The sequence below is a fragment of the Onychostoma macrolepis genome, chromosome 07 (genome assembly GCF_012432095.1).
Source record: "Onychostoma macrolepis isolate SWU-2019 chromosome 07, ASM1243209v1, whole genome shotgun sequence".
Classification (NCBI taxonomy): domain Eukaryota; kingdom Metazoa; phylum Chordata; class Actinopteri; order Cypriniformes; family Cyprinidae; genus Onychostoma; species Onychostoma macrolepis.
Window position 1 is genome coordinate 15,738,854 of NC_081161.1, and position 27,058 is coordinate 15,765,911.

The 27,058-nt window shown below is 40.1% G+C and overlaps 1 protein-coding gene across 2 annotated transcripts in view; it reads left to right on the forward strand.

Moving 5' to 3' along the window:
* Positions 1–25,057, forward strand: part of LOC131543371 (NACHT and WD repeat domain-containing protein 2) — a 69,500-nt gene extending 44,443 nt beyond the window's left edge. Inside the window, exons 1-5 of one of the 2 annotated variants that reach the window (XM_058780639.1) lie at positions 7,226–7,468; positions 8,097–8,300; positions 11,999–12,149; positions 16,826–17,415; positions 18,992–25,057. In XM_058780639.1, the coding sequence (XP_058636622.1) occupies positions 8,163–8,300; positions 11,999–12,149; positions 16,826–17,415; positions 18,992–22,897 (4,785 nt within the window). In that variant the 5' untranslated portion in view covers positions 7,226–7,468; positions 8,097–8,162 and the 3' untranslated portion in view covers positions 22,898–25,057. Of the gene's footprint in view, positions 1–7,225; positions 7,469–8,096; positions 8,301–11,998; positions 12,150–16,825; positions 17,416–18,991 lie in introns of those variants that run through there. The other variant, XM_058780638.1, reaches the window with a different exon arrangement.
* The last annotated feature ends 2,001 nt before the right edge of the window (positions 25,058–27,058 follow it).

Sequence of the window (27,058 nt, forward strand, 5' to 3'; positions counted from 1 at the left end):
AAAATAGGTCAATGATTACAAGAATACAGGTATTACCATCTGAGGGAGGCAGATCTGTGATGAAGTCCACTCCTAGGTGTGACCAGGGGCGATTGGGAACGGGCAGTGGAAGGAGTTTGCCAGATGGTAAGTGGCGTGGACTTTTGGAGATGGCACAGTCAGCACAACCTTGGACGAACCTTCTTACATCTCTAGCCATCTGTGGCCACCAGAAGCGATCTTTTAGCAGCGAGAGGGTGTTGTTGGGCCCTGGGTGGCCAGTGCCCAGAGATGAATGAGCGGAATGGATGATCTGTGTTCGTTGAGCCCTGGGTACATATTGTAAGCCGGGTGGACAGCCCGGCGGAGCGGCCGTGGAAGCATTGGTGGAGGAGAATGGACTGGAATCCCACTGGATGGGACTTACGATGAACTTGTCCGGGATGATTGATTCAGGCTCCTCATTGGTCTCCTCCTCTGAATCGTAGAGACAGGACAAGGCGTCTGCCTTAACATTCTTGGGACCTGGGCGATAGGAAATGATGAAGTTAAAGCGAGTGAAGAAGAGTGCCCACCTAGCCTGGTGTGGATTAAATCTTTTGGCCTCTCGTAAATATTGCAGGTTCTTGTGATCAGTGAAGACTGTGAATCGGTGTTGAGCACCTTCCAACCAATGCCTCAACTCTTCGAGGGCCAGCTTGATGGCAAGGAGTTCTCGGTTGCCAATATCGTAATTTCTCTCCGCCGGGCTGAGCTTACATGAAAAGAAGGCACATGGAAAGAGTTTAGCTGGTGTCCCCTGCTGCTGAGATAATACGGCACCGACTCCTGAAGTAGAGGCATCGACTTCAACAATGAACGGTTTACTGGGATCTAGGTGAACAAGGACAGGAGCTTTGTTAAACGCTTCTTTGGGTTTCTCAAAGGCTTCTGATGCGGCTGGAGTCCAGGCAAGGATCTTAGGTTTATTTCGTAGTAGGTTGGTCAGGGGACTAGTAATGGTGCTGTAGTTGTGTATGAACCTGCGGTAGAAGTTTGAGAATCCCAGAAAACGTTGGAGTTCCTTAATGGTATTAGGAGTGGGCCAGGTCCTAATAGCCTCCACCTTCCCCTCATCCATCTGGATGCCACCGCTGTCGATGTTGTATCCAAGGAACTGCACTGAGGACTGGTGGAAGGAGCGTTGACAAGACCATACGGCATGACGAGATATTCGTAGTGGCCAGTAGGGGTCACAAAAGCTGTCTTCCACTCGTCCCCCTCACGTATTCGGATGAGGTTGTAAGCACTGCGGAGGTCCAACTTGGTGAACACGGTGGCTCCGCGAAGATGTTCCAAGGCCGCTGGGACAAGAGGAAGGTGATAACGGAACTTTATCGTTATTTTGTTGAGTGCCTGGTAATCAATGCAAGGTCGTAGGCCCCCGTCCTTCTTGGCAACAAAGAAGAAACTGCAGGGGAAGTCGAGGGTCGGATGTAACCTTGTTGTAAAGCCTCCTCGTTATACTCTTCCATGGGCTTCTGTTCGGGAAGTGAAAGTGGATAAACTTTTACACGGGGCACTGGCTCACCCAGTACCAAGTCTATCGCGCAGTCCCATGGCCGGTGGGGAGGTAATTGAGAGGCCTTCGTGCAAAAAACGTCACTGAAGTGGGAGTAACAGTCTGGGATGGCAACCGACTGCTTTTCTAGTGGACTTTCTATGAATGTGGAATTGAGGGCTACTGTCTTGACACGGAGAGGAGTGGATTGAGGGATATGTGGAAAACAGTCAGGAAAACATTGGTTACCCCACTTCAGGACTTCTCCAGTTCGCCAGGATATGGAGGGTTCGTGTTGAACAAACCAGGGCCGCCCTAATACAATGTCCGCTGTGGATCCCTCCAGAACCAGTAGCTGTATTTCCTCTTCATGCAGCAACCTGATTTTGAATTGAAAAGGACCTACACTGTGATGGACACTTTTACGTTTGAGGGGTTTGCCGGTTATCGACTGGACTTGATAACTTGTCTTGGTTGTGGTGGTCTTGAGATTGAGCTGACGGCTGAGGTTCCCTGAGAAGAAATTGCTGGCAGATCCTGAGTCGAGGAGGGCATGGACTGGAAGGGAGAATTTGGGAGTGATAAGCAGGGCTTCAATTGACAATGGTTTCATGTTTTGGATTGCTGGTTGAATCGCACTCACCAAAAGTCGTGGTGGACGAACCGGACAAGCGGCACGCAGATGTCCCTCAGCTCCACAATACATACACAGACCTAAGCGAAATCTTCTCTGTCGTTCATTGTAGGATAGTCGAGTATTTTCCACTTGCATAGGTTCGTGTACTGGTTCTGGAGGGTCATAGATGTCTGGGTGACGGAGGAATGGAGTGCAATGGGATGAGGAATTTTGTTCCTCTATGCAGGATTGCATACGGGTGGAACATCGTATGGACAGCTGAATGAGGCTCTCTAATCCGCACGAGTCGTCGTAAGCCGCTAGTTGCAAACGTAGTCAGGATTCCAACCCTTGACTATATGTGGTTAAGAGATCTCTCATTCCATCCACTGGCTGCTGCAAGGGTGCGAAACTGGAGAGCATAATCATGAATAGACATCGATTCTTGACGGAGATGGTACAATTTATCACTGATAGAGGTGTCTCCTACAGGCCTTCCAAAGACTTCCTTGAAGTGAGTAACAAAATTAGTGAATGACTGGGTCATTCACTAATTTGGGTCATTCACTAATCTGGGTCCTGAGCCCAGATGGTTTCTGCCCATTGCAATGCTCTTCCCTTCAGCAGCGAGATAATGAAGGCGATCCTCGCCCTGTCGTCAGGATACAGATACGGTTGTCTTTCTAGAGCCAGAGAGCATTGAAGCAAAAAGCCGTTGCATTCCTCCGCCACACCAGAGAAGGGCGCTGACTGGCGATGACAGTCGGAGAAGAACTGGTGGTACTGGTGACGGAAGTGTTGGGAGGAGCGGGTGGTGGAGTTGAGCGAACAGGTGTGAGTACCCGTCTGAGAGAATCCACCAGTTCTTTCGGTGTTGGTCTGGTCTTCTGTTACAGAAGCAGACTTGAGCCGGGAATCAGATTGATCACAAATGTTTATTTCAGATTGAGCAGAGCAATATGGACTGAAAGGGGTGAGTGTTATATCCAGTTGACCAGATAACTGCTGATGATAAGTTGATAGGAGATCTTTATCTTGATAGGAACGCTTGGAATACGGACCAGAGCATACACCTCACACAGGCAGAGTAACAGACTTCGGGAGCAGATCACTGGAGCAGACAGACTGGGGTACACAGGAGACACAAGGCTGGAGAAAACACTGGAGGTAAGTACACAAGGAGGTAAGTAGCAGGTAAGTCGCTGTGATAGCATAAGGAGTCTACTTCATATGAACGAGACCAGACAATGAGGTGTTGTGAGGTGTGTGCTTATATGCCAGTGTTGATTGGTGATCAGATGATGTGCAGGTGTGGCTGATTAGAACTCGGGTGAGGGAGTGCGTTGTGACTGGCCGGCGACAGAGCCTGGTTGATCCGTAACAATAAGTACATTGTACTTATTTTTTGATGTAAGTATAGTAGTTAAGGCCACCTAATATAAAGTGTGACCAATTAGATTTTAAAGTACGGTCTATATCATCTATCTATATCATTCTGAGTTTGTTAGCTTTTTTCAGGCTCATTACAGTGTTGGGGAGTAACTAGTTACATGTAACAACGTTACATAATTAAATTACAAAATAAATGCAACTGTAATCCATTAGCTGGTTACATCTGAATATTTGCTGTAAAAAGCTAGGATATGTTGAATAAAATAAAAATATTTTTTTGCCTGTTTTTGATTAACCACTCTAAAATATGAGACACCGGTGTTTCAGGAGTTTAGGACAAAGAATAAGACACATGCTTACTCGATAACTGTTTTATGTATATGCTTTACTTTTTAAGATTGACTGTTGTTTCCAAAGGCATTGTTAGATGCCAATGTTTCCTGTTATAGCTATGCAAAGATTTGATTTCAAAAACAGAATCACAGTTATTAAACTATTTCTTATGATTTTAAATTTGTATTTAACCTCAGAAATATCTCAATGTAAAGTCTGATTTTGTGGTGGTGGCTCTGCTTTAAAATTAGATGACTATAATCTTAATTCAAATGATGAAGTATTTTGAGAGTCTGACAGTAATTAGTGTTGAGAACTACTGTAAGGTTAACCCTGCCTGCTTTAAATGTCATCTGAGAACATTCTTTAGAAATTTAGTAAAAGTAATCAGAAGGTAATCAAATGTAATCTGTTACATTACTTTAATAAAGTAATTGAAATAGATACACTACTTATTGCATTTTAAATAGGGTAACCTGTAATCTGTAACCTATTACATTCCCAACACTGCAAATATATACACTGTTCAAAAATTTGGGGTCAGTAAGTTTTTTTTTTTTCTTTTATTCAGGAAGGATGAATTTAAAAGAGACAATAAAGATATTTATCATGTTACAAATGATTTCTGTTTCAAATAAATGCTGTTCTTTTGAAGAAGCACAACTGTTTTCAACATTGATAATAATACAAAATGTTTCTTGGACAACAAATCAGCATAGAGTAGTGGACTGGAGTAGTGGAGAAAACTTCTGAACGATAGTGAACATCAAAACATAAAAAATGTAGGTGAATTTAACTTACATGGACCTCCCATGTCTTTTCAATGTGCTTCATTTCATTGTAAAATTGCATTTGAGCCCCAAGTCTCAAAAAGAAAAAAAATATTCCTAAACAATGAACTTTACATTCCTCAAAGATGAATTCATTCTGAACAACACTCCCCACACTCTCCACTTTCCACAATGCTCTGAGGTTATGGTTTCCTAGAACAGTAACAGTAAGACAGACATCAAAGCTCTTGCAAGAGGAGACAGCAGCTGAAACTCACTGTCACACAGCCTGGGGGAGAGACAGAGACAGAGACAGAGAGAGAGAGAGAGAGAGAGATGGGCTGAAAGAGCTAGAAGGGAAGAAACAAGAGAACAGTAACAGAGCCGCAGAACAACAGAGGAGTGGATGAGAAAATGAAGGTGCTAGGATACACACTCCTAATACGACTTCAAAGTGTCTGTTTATTCTAGTACCTGTTCATGTGTCATCAAAGTGTGGCACAGTATCAAGGGACTGTGTCTCACTGCACACAGTCCTGAGTGCTTGGTTTCACTGCCACTGAATGTTTATGGGCTACACGTACAGAATATACTCTATATACTCTTGTTTTGTCCATGCTTAAGAAAAACGCTAGCTTATCTGTAAGTAGACCAAGCAAACCATCTCAGAGGAACAGTATAGCAACTCAGATGGTACTATAGGGTAATTTTACAGACTCGCTCTCTATTTCTCTCTTACACACACCTTGTTGTTCTTCACACCCAGGGGTGCAGATAATAGTGCGTATCCTCAGCAGCAGCAGATTTCATGGCAGCGGAGGTGTCTCTGAGACCCGTGTGATAAAACATGAGACAGATGTACGTCTTACATGTTTTTGTGAGTGTGTGCGTCTCAATTGCCAAGGGGACATATCTCCACACTGACACCCTAACACTCATTTGACCAGTTTTTCACAGTCTCTATGTTCCTGTTATCCACTGTCTGAGGCTGTGACAAAGACATCAGCTGGAACCTCCTTTGGTTTTTTTGAAGAAAGCATCGCCATCAATTATTCAACATATATTATTTTTTTATATTTTATATATATTTTGTAGCTATTTTCACAACTGGTTAAAACCCCAAATTAAATATTGATGGAGAAGGATCCTCACAAAAATGAAAATAATTTTTTTTTTATTACAGGTCAAAAAGATTCAGAGTTGAATTGTAAAGTGTAGCTCATCTTCCACATCCAATGTGATGAGATTTCATGAAATTGAGAAGACGGAAATTGGAACCAAATGATTTTCTGACATGTTTAGAATTGCTGGAGGCTGAACAGTGTGTATGTCTGAGCTGGATGATACCTAGCTTTTTTTTCTTTTCAGGGTTTCATTCTGGTGCTCAGGATGTGTGTGATTATGTGGAATTTGCACACACACACACAGAAATGCACACACATCTATCAGAGGAAATCAATAATGGCTTTACAAAGCTGTTTTTAATATTTATAGATTTCTTTAGTGTTGCCTGCTAAGGTTGTATTGGTTTGGGATTACTGCTTCTTTTTATGCACTACACACATGAATGACACCTCTTTTTTTTGTTAAATTGAATATTTTGTTTAAAAATATATGAGAGTAATATCGATGTTGTTCGGATCTTGTTTTGTTAGAAAAAGAATGTAGGTTTAAAAAACGTGGGCTATTTTTTTAGGAATTTAAAGGGATAGTTCATCCAAATATGCTTTAATTTTTTATTTCTGCTGAACACAAAAGAAGATATTTTGAAGAATGTTGGCAAGCAAGCAATTGCTGCTTTCATTTTTTTTTTTTTTTTTTTAATAGTAGAAGAATTGTCATTTTTGGGTGGACTGTTCCTTAAGTCAACTGTTTCAGTGGAGCTGATTCTAGTAATTTTCATATAAAATCTTCATGGATATTTCAAAAAGTATTTTTCTTGCATCACAGTGGTTTTGCTGAAGTCAAAGAATTCCTCAGTTTTAATTAAAAGGTTTAAATGTAGTAATAAAACAGTAATAACACTGTAACATCCAACACTGATATTTTTGCACAATCACTGAGAATTTATTTATCAAATACAATGTGGTTTTAGTTATATATTGTAAGGTTATGTTTTTTTTTGTTGTTTTTTTGTTTTTATCACTTTTGCTTATAAAAGAAGTATGAAGAAGCAGAAGGCGAGAGAGAGAGTTGGGTTTTGGCTCATCACCCTCATTCTTAATCTAGTTGGCAGAGTTTCATAGTCCTAATACTCCTCAGTTCTGCGCACTAAACACTGGAGCTATAAAGCTCACAGGAATAATGTATCTTTCTCTGTGAAGGAAGGAGTTGGAAAGAATTTGAGGGACAGAAAAGAGAGAATATATGAGCTAAAATGTCAGAGGAAGAGCGAGACAGATAGATGCACAGGTCGGGTAAGCAAAGCATTAAAAGTTCACCCCAGTATCCATTAAAAAATACTGAATTAGCTGTCACATAAATCATCTCACAGCACCACTGTCACATTTTTCCTGTAGGAAACCTACAATTTCAGAAGAGATATAAGCCAAGGCGAAGAATTTCTCTTTGGATTCTGCTACTCCTCTTTAATCAGAGACCATGATATCCCACAACCCCTGTCTCATCTCCTGCAAGTCTCTAATGTATATGTTTTTGAAGAAGGGCCAGATCATTAGTCTATAGGCTTATCCTGCACAATTTGAATGCTCTGCCACTGGCGGTTATAGGCTTGTGGACACAATGACACTGGCAAACGTAGTGAATTGGCTTTCTAATCTCAGCGGCACGGACAACAGTCACGCAGGAGTAGCTAAATAGCCTGGAAAAGAAAGAAAGGTTGGCAAGTGGTATGCTCTGAAGCTAACAGCCATAGCTGTGTTTTTGTGAATTCATTACAAACTTACAATGTTAAATGGCATGTGGACTGTTTTCTTTTCTGTAGCTTTCAAATTCATTTTTTTCTTTGTATAAACCCTGTTAATAAGTCTTAATTGATCATTTTGACATATCACATTTGAAATTATTAACCCTGGTTTCATATTGTTCACACTTAGTCCTGTCTTAATAATTAATCCCAGGTTTAAAGATTTCTTGCTGTTCACTTGTAAACTCTGGGTTAATGTTCTTATTTGCATATTTATGAGGTCAGTTTGCAATGTCCACTCGATGTTATCGACCTCATAATATGCAAACCAGAATACCGCTCATGACATGAATGGTAAAAGATTAGAGGTTTTCATAAACCAGGGTTTAAAGCAGTGCTAATCTTCAAAATTATGAGTGTAAACTGTTGATTTACCCAGGGTTAAAAGTGGCCTTAGTCCAGATTTTAAAAAGAAAATAAGCAAGGTTATGCGCGGTGTAACAGCCCTTTGTGTTTCTCTCTTCCTCTTTATTTATTTCTGCTTTTATGATACGCTGTGATAAGATTAAGGTGTAAATAAAGTTTCTCCCTCTTTCCCAGGGGCTCATTGGAGAGAAGTACGGCAGCATTCGGGTCCCAGGGGAGGTCGAGTCGGCTGAGTTTGAGATGATTTTGGATGCAGCGGTGGAGGCGGGACTAGACACACGGATCTTGGAGGAGTGGTATTGTCGGGATGAGAACTCAGTCCCGCCTGCCTACTACCTAAAACCGAAAGCTGAGATGCTGAAGAACTACCAGAACTCTGTAAGTAGAGCAGGAAGGAAAGATTATGTTTGAAGAACTGGGATATCTTTTAAGACTATAGTGTTTAGAAACAATGAAAATCTTTCTTTATAATTAGATGTATAGCTAATTCCAAAGTACAAGGTATGAATGAAATTAGCTACAAAGTACAAAATGCTGGTTACCGCATTTCACAGTGTTTATATACAGTGCTGCTTGAAAATTTGAAAAGTTAAACTGAGCACTGTTCTTCGGAAAAATCCTCCATGTCCTGCAGAATCTTCAGTTTTCCAGCATCTTTTGTGTATTTGAACCCTTTCCTGCAGTGGCTGTATGACTTTGAGATCCATCTTTTCACACTGTGGACAATTGAGGGACTCAAACACAACTATTAAAAAAGTTTCAAACATTCACTGATGCTTCTGAAGGAAATACGATGCATTAAGAGCCGGGGGGTGCATACTAATGCATACTTTCTGAATAAAAAAAATAACTTTTGAACCCTAAACTTTTGAACAGTAGTTTTAAACATGTCCAAATATCGTTATTTTTTCATTATCACAATTTAAAGGAATTTTACATTTTTCAGTTGAATAGCAATTGAAGAAATTATGATTTAATCGTTGGATACAGTCAAGACCTTTGAGGTAGGGAAGGCTAAATTCCAATTTACAGTGGGCAGGCATACAGATGCAAAAAATGTCTCATTTTTAGTATTGCTTGTTGATTGTCCCAAGTGTAAGGTGGTCCAGTAACCCAGAAACTGTGTAAACAGCAAATGCAACTGGAACATGAATTTAAATTAGAATAATAACACCCAAACCCAGACAGGAGACTTTATCACTTTATTTCAGAAGTCTAGTACACACCACTGCTTTTGACGCACATGAGAGGGCATCCAGGATTACGTTCAGCTTCCAGCAGACCTGACCTGTCCCGCACACACAGGAACGACCTGTAAATGTCAGCGGCTGACCGGTGCTGTTGCTGTTTTATATGGAGCACTGTAGAAATGGCAGGCCCTAGAGAGAACACTGTTCACTGCCTGAAGAGTTTATTAGCGTCATAAATTCAGTTTGTCTTTCATTAAACCTTACTGGGGCTCTCTCTTCTTTTCTTAGACACACACAAATTCTGTTTCACTTTCTGTCACCCGTACACACACACAGATCATATAGTGTTGTATAAATCAGGTTGTAACGCAGAGTGGCTGCAAATTGAGGAAGCGTCTGCGAAGCTGAAGGTCTCTGTTGGACTAAAATGAGAAAAGCAGCAGGGACTGAGTTTCTACCTGCACTCAGCAGAAACACCCACTGATCGCTCTCTTTCTCTCTCTCGCTCTCTCTCTGTCTCTCTCTCTCTCTCTCCTTCTCCTTCTGTCCTCTTTCTCTCTGGTAGGTGACTGGGTTCATGACAAACACTTCTTAAAATATTACTTCAGTAACAGTGTGGTGTCTGCTTTCTCTTTCTCTGTTCAAGCAGACAGAGTCATTTGTATTGTTGGGTGAACTCTGGTAAATTGGACTCCTTTTGACATCCCTCTACATCGAGTTCCTGTGGTCATGGAAATATTAGGAACTTTCAAATTTCTAGGCATGACTTGGAAAAGTCAATGGAAAATCTCATGGAACTGTATTAATATATGTTTTCATATCAATATATGTTTTAAATATAGTATTGTGTTTTTTCCTCTAGTTACACTGTACTGTATCAGCTAGAGCAGGGGTCTCAAACTCGCGGCCCGGGGGCCAATTGAGGCCCGCGGGATGATATTTTGTGGCCCCCCTACTTGACATCAAAGTCAAGAGTCTTGCCACGCTTTTATTTATTTTTATTTTTTTATCACTTACAGTGTTTCCTTTACCATTATTTTAGGGGGGCGCACTGCACGCCCCCCCACCCCCACCCCCCCAACGGCACCCCCCGCCCCCTTTGAAGGTCAAGTTAATTTTATTTAATTTTATTTTCTCTATAGCGCCAGACCACAAAAGAAGTCATTCAATGTTACCTTCCCTATAGAACAGGTGTATACCTTGTTCTTTTATTAAACAAACTAATTAGCCTTGTCATGTTATTTATCTTATTTACACGACGGCGTGTCATTTCTGTCTCTACGTTACATGGTTTCGCTCTCTGTATAGCGCGCACAGCGGAGTTCCGCCCCGGTTCGCACACACACACACACACACACACACACAAACGTAAGCGCACACAGAAGTGAGCACACTCCCACTCCTATTCGTAAATATTAAGCCGCAAAACGACTATTTAAATATGACTTCTGCCTGTCTCTGTGTTAATGTATGGCGCAGACGCGCGGGTTTGTTTACTCATACAGAAGACCGCGTGACGCTTGCGGTACATTAACGTCTGTCGTCTCACTAAATGAGGACATAAATACATGAACAACATCCCCAGAACTGCTCTGAGAGTCACTTCATGAGCATTCGAGCGTTTCATTTGAGAAAAACTATCCTCATATCATATACACAGAAATGTAAAGGTATTCACGGCAACCCGTCAAAATAAAAGTTCGGTATTACTTGAAGACATTGGGCAGAACGTAATAGGCTACGAACTATTAAAACCTTATCTTTAAGGAATAATCATACAATGCCCCTTTATTTTTATGTCCTGAAAAAACGGGACATTTTTCCCCCCAAAAGCATACTTAATGCAGCCCAGCCTGACCCAGACTCTACCTCCAGCAGCCCCCAGGTAAGTTGAGTTTGAGACCCCTGAGCTAGAGATTTTGCAATTGCTTTATAAAATATTTTTTTTATTTTATATAATTTTTTTTTTTTAATCCATATCTAATCTTATTTTTAAGTAAGCTATTTAAGTAAGCTATTTCTTGTGAATGTGCGAGACTTTCGAATTCATTAGCCGCTATAGGTGAATAACTTTAGGTTTTATAACAGCATGCAGTCAACTAAAACTATCTGTGCTACAGTATTTATGATTACAATAATACATTAAAATATGACAACAAATACCAGTTTGCGGTATCAAGCACCATAATGGACTATTGCTATGCAGCTTAAATAACTGGCTGATACTGGAAGCCTTGCACATCAAGTTAAAAGTACTCGTGCCTCCTCTTACTTTAAAATAGGGTGGATAGTGGATAGTCATGTAGGTGCATTGGTCCAAAGGTGCGGAAATCCATAATTCAGTCATTATTTAGTGAAGTTATTAATAAAGTACAGTAGAAAACTAAAATAAGGTTGGAGCTGTGGTGGAGCAGTTTCAGGTTTGATTCTGACCTGTGTCATGTCCTGATGCCTCCTCTCTCTCTCTCCCTGTTGATTTTAAAAATAAAAATAGTAAAATAGTTATCAAAATTAGTGATATGACATTCTTGACATTCATGATCACATGGATTCTGATTGAAATAACTGGATTTTGTGAGTGAAAATTACCCTAACTATGGTAAATGTGGCAGCACCTTTAAAGGACAGAGGTCAATGCAAACCCTCAATGCAGTTTGTGCTAGAACAAGATTAAAACTATGCTAGCTGTGCAACCTACATCTAGCATTAAGGTTAAACCAAAAAGTGCTAATGCATTTGTTACTGCTTTTTGGTGGAATGAAATAAGTGTTAATTAATGTAAATGGGGCAGGATGTAATATAGTTTGTTATTGGTTTAAAAGGTCAACATACAAATAATGGAACCTTGAAAAATTGGATGACTCCGTGTGTGCTTTTACCCCACAGATGGAGTCAAGCAGCGTAGCAAAATCGAAGAACGACAAGGCTTGGAGGGCAGTCTCAGAGGAAATCAAGAGGATCTTCAGAACCTCTGTTTTACAGCTGCAGGAGAAGGGAACCATGAAGAGCGGTCAAGCCAAGAAATTTCTTTGCTCGGGTAAACTCTAGTTATATTTACAGTAATGACTGAGCTCACAGCTAATAAATGTTTAGTGTTATTTTGCATGGCTTTAATTACTGTGTGCCTTTAGCCTCAACAGAAGGGGCACTTTTTACCCCAAATACCATACTTTTACATATTCTTTCGTTATTTAAAAATTGTTGCTTTAATTATCTTAAACAAAACTGCAAATCATAAAGAAGACCTTTGTCTCAAAATATATGCATTAATTTTAGCGATTCTCATTTGCTACTTAAATCTACAGCATTTTAAAAAACATAAAATATTAGATCAATAAGCACAGAATCAACTTTGCGCTGCTACGTGCGATTGCGTCAAAGATCAGACAAATATACACATGCATCTTGAAAAGTGAATGTTTTGGAAAGTGCTATGCCATGTTTTTGTGCCATCTAGTGGTTTAGATGAAAATAATATCAAAGGTGCCTTTTAACCCGGGGTGCCTTTGGCCCTGTTGTACCCAACTATGTCAACGCCAAAAAACAGTTTGTGCTGGCGCAAGCTGTTAGTTAAACTGGCCCTTGATATGATTCTCTCATTTATTTTTTGTAATAATCTCAATGTTCTATGAGTAATTTTGCTCAAATAACATGTTTTTTGATCCATAGTGGAGTTTAATGTTGCCATTCTTTACCATCACCACCCTCTTGCTGATTTAGTGCTTCTGTTGGGGGGAGAATCTGTCATCCTTGCTGTCACTGCCAACCTTGACAATTTTGAACAGGCCATTGTCATACTTTCTTCGACATTTACTGTTTTGATAACAGCTTTTAAAAAAACAAAAAAACAATTATCCACCTGGGTTATGTCAATTTCTCTATATTAGGACCGTGATGCTGTTACACTGCTCTGATTGGGAACAGAAGGGGAGTTACTAGCTATATTTTACTAGTACTAGCTATATTTTTGCTTATTTAAATGATTCTATTGCAGACATTTACAACATGCTAGAATAAGTTTAAAGTGTGTTCACATGATGCCTTTATACACATATGGGATGGAAATAAACTCAGGACAGTGGCCTTCCAGCACCTTTTGCGATTCAATGCATGAAGCAATTTCCGGCCAGCCACATCAAGGAAATCTGAGGGTCTTAAAAAAACACATTTTCACTCTAAACGTTTCAATGGTGCTTGATGCTTAACATTTAGGTTGTTTGTCTGTAAAATTACATGCATAATTAAAAATGGCTGAATCATGCAACAGAGCCATAGTTTATAGATTTGTGGTTTCAAAGAGAGATCGTATTCAAAGCTCATAATGAATGTAAATGTTATTTTTATCCCGCTCTTGAAAGTCATTGTGACTAAATTAAAATTCGCCCGCATTAGCCAGCATAAGAGGAGATCTAATCAGGCTAACTTAATTCATCCAGGTTAATCCAATATTCAGTGATACAGTTAAGTCTCATCACCATACCCCACATTAGAGACTGTGGGTCGGCACCGGAGAAAGAACAGATTTACTGCTTGCTCTTTTATGTCATTCTGAGTGCATGAGCTTATAATTCAATCACTGATACAGTTAAGTCTTCATCTCGACATGCAGCAGATATGAAACAACTGCATTCAAGAGGATCCCCTAAGTGAGGCATTTCTTTTTTTACGAGAAGAATAATTTGCTCTCAGTCGCAGAGGTTCCTTTCATTAAAACTGAGGTCTTCTGTCTGACTTCAGAGCATCAGTGAGTCTTTCCCTGATCTCGAGCTTGTGCACTCTGATGTCTGACAGATGTGGCATCTTGTGGGTCTTTATTAAAAAGCATCAATGCATCATAGAAAATAATCATCACATTGGTATTACATTTCACAAAAAAAACATGCAAGTAAAAATAAAAGACAGTAATGCTAGTCAGAGATCAGACTGCCTGCTGACTTCTCTTGATCGGTTTATTTTGTAACATTAGACATCACATGCATGACAAAATATTGAGTATGAGGTAGTTTAATATACAGTGAGGAAAATAAGTATTTGAACACCCTGCTATTTTGCAAGTTCTCCCACTTAGAAATCATGGAGGGGTCTGAAATTGTCATCGTAGGTGCATGTCCACTGTGAGAGACATAATCTAAAAAAAATCCAGAAATCACAATGTATGATTTTTAACTATTTATTTGTATGATACAGCTGCAAATAAGTATTTGAACACCTGTCTATCAGCTAGAATTCTGACCCTCAAAGACCTGTTAGTCTGCCTTTAAAATGTCCACCTCCACTCCATTTATTATCCTAAATTAGATGCACCTGTTTGAGGTCGTTAGCTGCATAAAGACACCTGTCCACCCCATACAATCAGTAAGAATCCAACTACTAACATGGCTAAGACCAAAGAGCTGTCCAAAGACACTAGAGACAAAATTGTACACCTCCACAAGGCTGGAAAGGGCTACGGGAAATTGCCAAGCAGCTTGGTGAAAAAGGTCCACTGTTGGAGCAATCATTAGAAAATGGAAGAAGCTAAACATGACTGTCAATCTCCCTCGGACTGGGGCTCCATGCAAGATCTCACCTCGTGGGGTCTCAATGATCCTAAGAAAGGTGAGAAATCAGCCCAGAACTACACGGGAGGAGCTGGTCAATGACCTGAAAAGAGCTGGGACCACCGCTTCCAAGGTTACTGTTGGTAATACACCACGTCATGGTTTGAAATCATGCATGGCACGGAAGGTTCCCCTGCTTAAACCAGCACATGTCCAGGCCCGACTTAAGTTTGCCAATGACCATTTGGATGATCCAGAGGAGTCATGGGAGAAAGTCATGTGGTCAGATGAGACCAAAATAGAACTTTTGGTCATAATTCCACTAAACGTGTTTGGAGGAAGAAGAATGATGAGTACCATCCCAAGAACACCATCCCTACTGTGAAGCATGGGGTGGTAGCATCATGCTTTGGGGTGTTTTTCTGCACATGGGACAGGGCGACTGCACTGTATTAAGGAGAGGATGACCGGGGCCATGTATTGCGAGATTTTGGGGAACAACCTCCTTCCCTCAGTTAGAGCATTGAAGATGGGTCGAGGCTGGGTCTTCCAACATGACAATGACCAAGCACACAGCCAGGATAACCAAGGAGTGGCTCTGTAAGAAGCATATCAAGGTTCTGGCGTGGCCTAGCCAGTCTCCAGACCTAAACCCAATAGAGAATCTTTGAGGGAGCTCAAACTCCGTGTTTCTCAGCGACAGGCCAGAAACCTGACTGATCTAGAGAAGATCTGTGTGGAGGAGGCCAAAATCCCTCCTGCAGTGTGTGCAAACCTGGTGAAAAACTACAGGAAACGTTTGACCTCTGTAATTGCAAACAAAGGCTACTGTACCAAATATTAACATTGATTTTCTCAGGTGTTCAAATACTTATTTGCAGCTGTATCATACAAATAAATAGTTAAAAAATCATACATTGTGATTTCTGGATTTTTTTTTAGATTATGTCTCTCACAGTGGACATGCACCTCGATGACAATTTCAGACCCTCCATGATTTCTAAGTGGGAGAACTTGCAAAATAGCAGGGTGTTCAAATACTTATTTTCCTCACTGTAGTATGTATTAAATGTATTATTAAGTGTAATAAAAGTGTGAATAAATATGTTCTTGAATGGTAGTAAGATGTTTTCACATCAAAAGTATTTTCCAAAACTTTTTGTGTGAATGTATGAAAATAATGGCATTAACTTCAGTACTGATTCTGTATCTATACTACAATACATTGCTGTAGTAGGCATTTTACAATATTTAGCATTTTGCATATTTTGGCATTTTACCATTATGATCAAATAAAATAACTGTTTTCTATTTTAATCTAAACTGTTATTTAATTCCTTTAATGACAAAAGGTATGTTTTTAAACTAAATCTAATTCAAGTCTGCTAATTTGGTGAACAAGAAACATTTTTGATTACAATCAGTGATGAAAACAGCTGTTCTGCTTAATATTTTTGTGGAAAATACATTTTAATATGTTTATTTTTGATGAATAAAACAAATTCTAAAGAACAACATTTACTTGAAATAAAAATGTTTGTATCATTATAAATATCTTACTTTTTATTAACTGAATACTGAAAAAAGGTTGTTGATTTTTTTTTTAAAACAAACTAAAAAAATATCCCAATGGTAGCGTATATACTGTATATAATGTATAATATCTTCAAGCAGGTACCCTATTTGTTTTTCAATGTGGTTTCTATTTTGATTACTAATACCAGAGTGAGGAAAGTACATGCAAGATTTAATCGAGGTAACGCTTTCCTGGGGGATTTGTAGCCGTTTACTTGCCTTTGCATACCCCTCTCCTCTCATTTACAAAACAAGCTGCAAGTATGCGATACTAAGCTGACGAGGTTGGCAGGCTATCACTGGAATACTGCCTTTGGAGGTCTTTAATAAAACCAGGCGAGGCTGGATTAAGAGATCATATCACTTTTTTCTTCGTCAAGGCAGCTCAGAGAGACGGATCTAATCATTTGCTAAAGACTGGCAAACGCGGGGGATGCGCTCACCTCATGACATCAAATTAAGCATGTTTTCTGAAAGTGCCACTGAAGTGTTTCGGGAGTAAACAGTGGCAGGGATGAAAACCATGAATGAAAAGAAACGTTCTGTCATGCAGAACTGGGTAATTATCATGCTCTCTCTGTTTTCTCCTGTCTTTCAGCATTAGAGGATGAACTGGATTTCGCATTGGGCAAGCAGACCCCAGCCTTCCTCAAGAAATGTGTATGTTACATCCGGAAGATTTCCAACTTTGACCGTTTCGCTAAACTCCCCGAGATGGCCCGCTACATGGACATCGTGGTGAGCGCCGACCGTGTCATGAGAAACCAAGAAGCCTACGAGCGTCTTCTGAAAGTCAGAGACGAGTTCATTCCGATGGTGGTGGCAGCGTCCAATCTTCGAGTCTACTCCTCCGTCACTCACTGTGACATGAAACTTGGCTACTCGCAGGAAGTAGAGAGCCACTACGTCGAAGGTCTGTGTAAACAGTTTTATGAAGACATGGTGGATATCATCCAGGCCACGGTCCAACAGAACTTTGACACAGAGACAGATTCGCTCTACGATGAAATTATACAGCATCTTTCGCTGTGCAAGACTTTTTCATCTTTTTATGTGTATAAGAGTGAAGCCTTGGACATAGTCCAAGAGTACCTGTACCCCGCCGAAGGTGGTCGAATAACTCCCCTAGTGGTATATGGAGGACCCTGCACTGGAAAGACATTGTTACTTGCTGAAGTGGCAAAACAGGTGAAAAGCATGTATAGTATGCACGTTTGTGTGTGTGTGTGGGTGAGAGAGAACGCATGTGTGAACATACTGACCTGTTTTTTAAGGCCATCTGGATGCCGGCACATGTTAGATTAATGCTGCGGGATGCCTGTATTTAGCCTAAAGCTGTTCTTTGCTTTCTCTGACTTAATATCTGATGTCATGGCATGAGATTCAAATTAACATTAAGGTATTTTGGGCTGCTGTTACATGAATTTGTCTGTCTTAACAGATTTTGTGCAGTCCAGTGTATTTGGAGACACACAGTAGTCCAAATACAGATCATTGCATTCACAAGCTTAAAAAATGCTGATTTCATTTAACTGATAAAAATAATTCGATATAATTACTCATATCTGTCAGCTTCGGCCAATACTTAGGGCTTATGGAGATCAGTGGTGTGCTCGTGTCATGTGTTGATGGTCAGAATTGACGGTGTTGATAAGTTTGGGGGCGAGGAACAAAGGAGGAAGGGTAGTGTTGACATTTCCCATGGCAACCCGTCAAAGACCTCAGCCTCTAATGTTAGTTCACAGATGATGAGCCTGGGGACCTTGACTAACTCCCTCGTCCTTGCTTATGTTCTCTCTCTCACACCATCCTTCTATGTAACATACACACTACAGAAAGGCAGATACTCTAAAATATTTATACATGAAATGCAATTTACATGACCACACATTGCATGCACTTTTTATAATCAAGGGTGTTTGTCTGTGTCATGTGAATTTGTCTCTTAACATGATCTCATGTTTGGTACAGCTGGCATGTTTTTATACTGCCCTTGTCAGTGCAGTACGGTACTAAGAATCATGCAGCAAATATGAGCACAGTGATGCATTCAAGTAGCAATCTGGACACACACACCCCTTGGCTAATCATACAAATCCACAGACACACAGTCATTTTGCAAATTGTGGCTTTGGAAAAGCGTTTTATCATTAATTGTCAGCCTCTCCAAACAGAAATACAATTTCATGTTTCCCTGAATCACAGCTGGGGGCATCCTTTAACCACATCCAAGAAAAAAACTGTGCTAAGGATGAGGGAATATTTCAAACTGATTTAGAAAATTCTTGGCACAAAAAATCCAGTGCTGACTCTATTGGTGTTGAGTACATTCGATTATTTGCTGTACAGTCATTGCTCTTAGTTTTCCTTCCTCACACTCTGAATTGTCAAAGTTTGTGTACAGTGGATCTACTAAATAATGGATGGACTGGAGTCACTCGAGTTTGGTTTGCTAGAGTCTTATAATAATGTTGCTTCAGGTCACAGCAGTTCCTGGATTTTTTAAGCGTGTGTGTTTTTACAGAAACAGGACACAAGATCCTGTTAAACATTAATTAATAATACATACAGTAGTTGTATTTTATATAGATCATTCGTTTGTAAATGACCTACTAAAATCAATTACAAAATTACCACTTTTGCACAAATAACATCTTGAGCTTTTCCTAATTGTATATAAATATCATATGAATTAACATACTGGAAAACGTTCAGTACATGAATGCTGTATTTCTGAGCTTCTGTTTCATTTTCATTTGTTTAGGCTTATTCATGGCTACAGAAAGAGATGGGACCAGAAACAGACCCGGTTGTCATTGTCAGATTCATCGGCTCCTCAGACTTCTCTACTGACCTCCGCACGCTGCTACAGAGCATCTGTGAGCAGATTGCCATCAACTATCGGTGCCTGATCCACTTCTTACCGAACAAGATCCAGGAGATGAGGGAGCTGCTGGTGAATTTGCTTGGGGAGTCATCATTTCACCGACCTCTTATCATTATTCTGGATGCCTTGGAGCAGTTGTCAGATGTTGACGAGGCCCGGAAGCTGTGGTGGCTGCCTGTCCACCTGCCACGTACAGTCCGAATTGTAGTGTCAACCCTGCCCAACAAGCATGGGATACTCCAGAAATTACGCAGTCTGATACATGACGAGGATGCCTATGTTGAACTGATGCAAAGAGACCGCAAAGCTTGCAGTCAGACACTTAAACAGCAGCTTCTGGGTGTCAAAAGGAAGGTGACCTCTGGTCAGCAGATATATGTGAATGAGGCAATGGCAAAATGTACACTCCCCATGTTCGTCAACCTCATCTACCGAGAGGTAGTTCACTGGAGGTCGCACAAGGATGTGGATGACAAATCGCTGTGTTCGACGGTGCACGAAAGCATTGAGCAGCTTTTCTACTCTGTTGAAAACAAGCTTGGCTCACGCTTTGTCTTTCGGGCACTGGGCTACATCACAATGGCACGGGCAGGCCTAACAGAGCTGGAGCTAGAGGATATCTTATCTTTGGACAACAGTGTCCTTGGGGATATCATAGTGAGCTCTAATCTTAAAAGCCCGCTGCGTATTTCTTATGATTTCATAGCTAGGCTAAAAGAAGAACTTGAAGGTTATTTAGTGGAGCGACAAATCCGTAATGTAACGCTAATGGTGTGGGCAAATCGCCACCTGCATCTTATAGCACAAAAGCTATACCTCAGTAATGAAGAAGATGTACATCAAATGCATAGCCTTTTGGCTGAGTACTTCCTCGGGGCATGGGCAGGTGGTAGAAAGAAGATATTCCACTGCGACAATAATCACTTCGCCTCACTGAATATCTCACAACATCAAAACCCTCATCACCAGCAGAGCCTTCATGGCCATGACAAAGCTTCTGCCGACAAGCACTCTTATGACAGACAGACACCTGAACAACCCTGGGTGTTCCAGTGTAACTTGCTAGAGCCGGACATCTTCTTTGTCAACCACCGAAAGATGACGGAGCTCACATACCACCTGACAAGGAGCGGCCGGACAGATGATCTCATGTATGGTGTCATCATGAACTTCAGCTGGCTCTACACAATGATAAAGATAGGGCAGTTTGACAAGGCCCTGTCAGACATTGACCTAGCTTACAGCTACACGCAAGAAAAGGAGCTAAAGTTTCTCGCAACTACACTCCGCAGTATAAAGCTTAAAGTGACAAAGAATCCTACATCACTGTCTGCTGAACTACAGCAAAGGCTCCTTCCAGTTGTCACATCACTTCCCAAGCTCAGACACCTCCTTCTTGAATGTGACAAGGATGGTCCTAAATACTGCTCCATTGTGCCACTGCACTCTTCCATGGATGTCACCTACAGTCCCGAGAGATTACCGCTCTGTTCTAGCTACATGCAAATAGTGGAGATTCTACCTACATTAGCTCCAAACATAGTCATTGTGGCCCTCGAAGACGGATCAGTCAGCACGTGGGATGTTGAGAGCAGACAGCTGATAAGACAGATAGACACGGCGAGGTCGGTTGTTCTTGGCATCAGGCTAACCACAGACGAGAAGTATCTGGTAGTGGCCACTACAAAAAATACACTGCTCATTTATGACAACCACAAGTCATGCTTGTTGTCGGAGGTGGAGGTGAAAGGGTCCAAGCATTGTGGCATCACTGGCGGGGTAGCGTTCATCAATGGATTCACCTTGTCCAGCCACCATGCCTTAGCTTGGCTGGAGGCAAGCAAAGATGTCAATGTGATTGATTTGCTCTATGGCTGGCCGTTGTATCAGTTCCATTGCTGGTATGAAGTAACCTGTGTCCAGTGTTCCCCAGATGGAATGTATGCTTTCTGCGGACAGTATCTCAACACAACCACCATATTTCACCTCGGTAGCGGGGACAAGCTTGCTACAATGACTTCTGAATTCTCTGGTGGTTTTGTTAAGTCCATCCTGATTCTAGACACAATCCATCAAATGGTGATGATCGACAATGAGGGCAGCCTATCAGTGTGGAACACCAAAGATATCACAAATCCCAAGCTGATGGAGGATTATGACTGCAGAGGAGATGATAGTGAAGTGGTGGGCATAGAGCTTTCTGAGGATCAACGATCCATACTTATCTGTAAAGCGAGAAGCATCGAAGTGCTGGACACCAAGATTTGGAAGATGGCAGAGAAGTTCAAGGCCAAGCGTAGCGAGAAGTTTGTGGCTGCCGTTCTCTCCAAGAATAGCCAAAGCATAATAGCTTCCATGGAGAACACATCATCCATATTTGTGTGGAGGAGAGACAGTGGACAGTGCATGGCCAGTTTGATAGAGATATCTGGAGCCATTGTAAAACTGATCAAATCAACACACCATAACTTGCTGCTGTCTGTGGCCAGCAGTGGCGTACTTTCCGTGTGGGACATTGACATTATAACAGCCATGTCAAACATTGATAAAACTGGGAAACCTATCCAAAGTCTGCAGCTCTCTGGCCGAGAGGATTTTGTGTACACCATGGATGGGTCAGAGGTCATCCACAAGTGGAACTACAGCACAGGTTTCATTGAGATGGTGTTCAAGCATGAAGGCCTTGTCGAAAACTGCGTCTTGACAACATCAGGCGACCTAATGGTGACATCTGATGATAAAAGTAGTCAGTACATCTGGCACACGACCACAGGTGAGAATATATTCCGTATCAATGGTCAGAGGATTTCACAGCTTCTCATCACACACAACGACCAGTTTGTAGTGTCCCTTTGCGAGCAGAATGCCTCCCGCGTTTGGAGGCTTGCGACTGGTCACAAGGTGTGCAACATTTTGGTGACACTCCAGCATGCCCTCATTACCACAGCAAACACATTCCTTGTGGGAACCAACAAGAATAAGCTGTTGGCTGTTAGCTTGTGGTCAGGCAGTGTATCCAAAAAGTTCATCTGTGACGATGGAATCACAATTGTTAACTTCAAATTAATTCCTGACAGTCCAGATTATGTCGTCTTCATCACCTCCACAGAAACAGTTTTCATCTGGAGTGTTGCAGATGAGTCTGTGTGCAGGCGGGTGCAGCTGCCTAGCAACTTTTTGAAGAACCTGGAGGATTTCCAAATATCACCAAATGGGAAATTGGGCATTGTGTCAAAAGGTGATGAGAACATTAATGTCCTAGACCTGCACAGTGGTAAACTGCGTCTGGTCCATGCTGCTGGTATAATATGGCGGCAAAAGCTATCACGAGACGGACGCTACTTAGTGCACATCTGTTTCGGCAATTGCGACGAAGATGATGATGCAGGTGTGGTTTCAAGTCTGATTGTCATGAGATTGGCAGATGGCAAGAGCATCGGGACCTGCTCCCTCTACAAAACGCCAACCTATCTGTGCCTATCACAGCGAGCACTTAACATCATAGTGGGATTTGAGGATGGCAGCATTGGCACCTACACAGTCGTAGACCGTGTGGATGCTGCTCTGAAAATCAAGATCGCCACCTCAAACAGTCGCCAAATAGTGAACAATGCCTCACAGAAAGTACGACCCAAGTGTAGCACCAATGCCTTCAAGACCATTGCTGACTGTGTGTGGAGAGAATCCACCGAGGTCTTCTCACGGGACAGTCCTATCAATGTGTCTGACAGTGGAGAACCAGAGACAACAACACCCACAAAGAAAACTGAACTGCTGCAGTGAGAGTGCCCTCTGTAGGACATTAACAAGGCTAGGTTTGGACACAGATGATTATTGTTTACAGCAACTTTGATTCAGCTGCACAGATCAGTTCTCTGGGTAACACAGCAACTGGCCATTTGCTATTAAGCTGCACTTAAGCTGCAATCAGTCACCTTGATTTCTTTTATCCATCATCAACTTACTGTCAAATGTGTACACTGAATTTAATAGGAACAAATTCATAACCATATAGTTCAGATTTTGTTTAGTCAAATCAAGCCATAACGTCACTTTATGCAGAAGCATAGAGAAATGTAATAGATTTGTAGCCATATAAAAGTCGCTGCCATTGTTTTTGTTTGTTTTCAAAATATTCATTTGTGTCTGTTTATTAATGTCCTCTGGTACTGTACTAAAATGGAAACTTATGTACATATGTGTACATATGTACTTTGGCTGCTGCAGTTTGTGCAACTACTTAAATATATGTTATGTTGTGCTAAATGCAATCAAAGTGAGTGCCTGGATTTGAACCTTTTTGTTACAGAAACTGATTAAGAAAAAAAATGCAGGGAATTTCTAAACAAAAAATATATTGATACAACTATTCATCATTACGGTTCAGCATACAATAAATACAAATTTGCTTAATTTGAAATTACAGCATCTAAATGAGGATCATTGGAAAGTATATTTCAGTATTCAGGTATTCAGAGTATAGTCTGGAGTCATTATGAGCTTCTTAGTAAATTCAGAATGTGTTTCTAGACTTTCTCTGACCAAAGTCGCAAGGAAGTCCATGTGTGGAATATGCTCTAAATATCAGACAGTGTTAAGCCCATCCTCATATTTAATTCTATACCAATTCACCAATTACTGTCACTATACCACAGCAGTACAGTCCAAGTCTAATATTGTGGTTGGAAAATGTATATTTTGTTTTCTCAGTGAAAATATTTGACCTGGCAAACTGATACTGAGAAGGTCATCCTCTGACTCGAGATGAATAGTATTAATGACATTACTTTTAAAGAATGTGCAATTCATTGTATCAAAGGACGGTGCAATTGTATCGAGCTACAAATGTTGAGTATTGATTTGAGGATTAAACCACTATTGAGGAGTCATGTGTAGCATCTCACCAAGAGTTTCTACGCCTTAACGGTTGGATCATCTTATACAAATGTGTATTTGTAATTGTTCTTTGTGAGGTAAAGGTTGATTGATTGTGTGCTTGAAAAAAAATTATACTTTGTACTTTCATGTTATAGATGACTTAGAGATATTTATGAATAGACTATATGTTATCATAAACCAAGCTGATTTATGAATGGTGTTTGCCAAGGCAGTGTTTGGTGGTTGCACTTTATTTTAAACAGGTTGTTCCCTGAGGTTGACTTTGAACAAGTGTGTCATGAATGCCAACTATACGATTTTTGCCTTCAGTTATGGGTGTACTCTGGCATGTCGCAAAAGAAAGTAGTTTCAACAAAACGATCAGCCATGCCCCATTTAAACTCTTCTCTCCATAACTCAAGGGCTATTCCGTCGAATTGTATGTTTACCTCTGGAAATACTGACACATAGACCCATTTCCAACCCACAACCTGTAGCAGTATTCAGGTGTGATTAGCTTCTCCCACTTAAGTGTTTAAAACATATAGATATCATATAATATTTGCCAAAGTTTTATTTTTAATTTCATTATTAATATTTGTTTTCAGAATGTTAAACGGTGTTGTTTGTGACCCTACTTGTTACTTTTCTGGCTGTGTTGTGTTTTCTAGCATAACTATGAGAACATGCATTATCTTTGCTAAGATATTGACAAAGTCCATCTCTATTATAATGGAATGCCAGTTTTAGAGTATATTTGAATGTGTCCATATGAGAGCAGTTGAACAGTATATTATATGTTATGTAACTTGAATGACTTTTAACTACATGTTTGCAAAACATAGTTCACATACTGGTATTGAATGTGTTTATTGTATTATTTGTATTGTCAAGATCGAAGATCCCTGTTTAGAGATATATATTTTCATAAATGTTGTACTTACATTTTGTTACAAAGTTGTTTAAGTATTCTAGAAAAAAATAGCAGAAAAAATGTGTCTGAAAGCAATATGACTTAGTGTGTATGCATTGTTTGTATGGAACATTTTAATGTAATAAAATGGTTTTCTTTCTGCCTCTTAAATCTCGTTGTTTTTCATCTGAATATATTGGTCTTCTTTTGGAAAGAAAAGACAAGACATTCAGTTCTTTGAGAAGATATAGCGGGTTTATAGATATATAAAAGTACATTATTTTTCGAAAACCTGCCATTATACAATTATATCTCTTCTAATCTAGCTAATGCTAATCTTCATTCAACTTGTTTTATTACAATGATCCCTCAAGAGGCATGGTGTTTACACGAGGAGCACTTTGCTAGAAGGACTCCCTACATGGCACAATCAGAAACTGAGACGTTGAATGATTTGGCTGACTCCCCTGTGCAGTGTGCAAACAAGTGTGTTAAATATTTTCCAAACAGTGGGCAGGTGCTATACCATATCAATATTTCAATTACTGCTTGTACACACCTGGATTCTTTCACAAACGTCTGCAGCAGTGCAGGTACCAACACACAAACACCACCGTAAACAAATAGTAACTCAGGGCAGGAATTCTGGTGTGTGTGGTCTCTATGGAAACTGAATCCTCAGTGGAATCAGCCCCCTGTTGTGATGACTATGGAACTGGCATATCAACATCGTGTATCAGGGAAAAACAAATGCATTCCCTTTTTTTACATAAACTCATCAAGGCATAGACGCTCTTAGTCATCTCTCCCTAGGAAGTCACTGCACTGTAACTGAACAATTGTCATCAAATAGTCAATATTTGTACTGCTAAATATACCACATTTATTCTGATCATCCCCCACTTTTTGATTTCATTTCCTGGTGTGAGGAGCTTCCTTGTACAAGTGCAAACTTACAAGTGCAAAGTCTTCATTATGTACCACGAAAGTGCAGTATAGCTGTAAATAAAAAGAAACACATATGATATACACACTAAAATTCTAACGTTTAGGGTCAGTAAGATTTTTTTCATGTTTTTCAAGACTCTTAGGCTCACCAAAGCTGCATGTATTTTATTTATTATTTTTCTCATTTATTTAATTTATTTATGTTGTGATGAATTTGTTTTATTTTCATTTTTATTAATTCCTGTAATGACAAAGCTGAATTTTCAGTGTCACGTGATTTTTCAGAAATTATTCTAATATGCTGACTTTGTGCTCAAGAAACATTTATTATTATAAAATTCATGAATGACTGCTAAAATATGTAAATAAAGACCAATTGACAATTTGGGGATAAAAAAAAATATATATATATATATTTCATAAACAAAATTATTATCACCTAACTCCTTATCATGAACTCTTTTACTAATTAGAATGTCTCAATTGACATAACATCACAACTTCAGTGGGATTGGGGTGAGGATGTGACACAAACTTAGCAGTTCTAAAACATTTCACATTTCATATGTTAAACAGATGGCCATTATGTTGCACTTACTTTAACGTTTTACAATTACAGTTGTTTAATAATTCCAAAGTGTTCACAAATTTTATTTTGTCTCAGTGTATTGTCTCAGTGTGGACTAAATTGGAATATGACTCAAAACTCATTACAAAACCTATCATGATAAGAACATTTGAACAGCAAGCTTGAAAAAGGTGTGGAGCATTTACTTACGGCATACACCAAACACTTTCATGTTGTATTACTGTAAATGTTATTGTACACTACAGTTCATTAGCTCAAAGGATATCTTGCAGTTGTGATCAGTTGTGATAAAAGATCATGACCTCATAAAAAATAAAATAAAATAAAAATGATGTAACTCGATCTCGTAAGTACATAAATGGAAAGACTAACAGACCAATGGGCAGAGCAGACAAAAACAATAAACACACCCATGTAAGACAGTAAAAATGCCCTGTGTCCTGTTGTCATCCTCACTATGCATATGCACCATGGTTACATGGACATTATTTTGAATGATAATCAAACCTGTGTTTCGATGTTTTATTTTCAATACACCCAGAAGTGTTATGTATACTCAAATCAAAACTGCTGAATAATACTGACGTATAACATAAATTTCCCACAAATGGAAAAA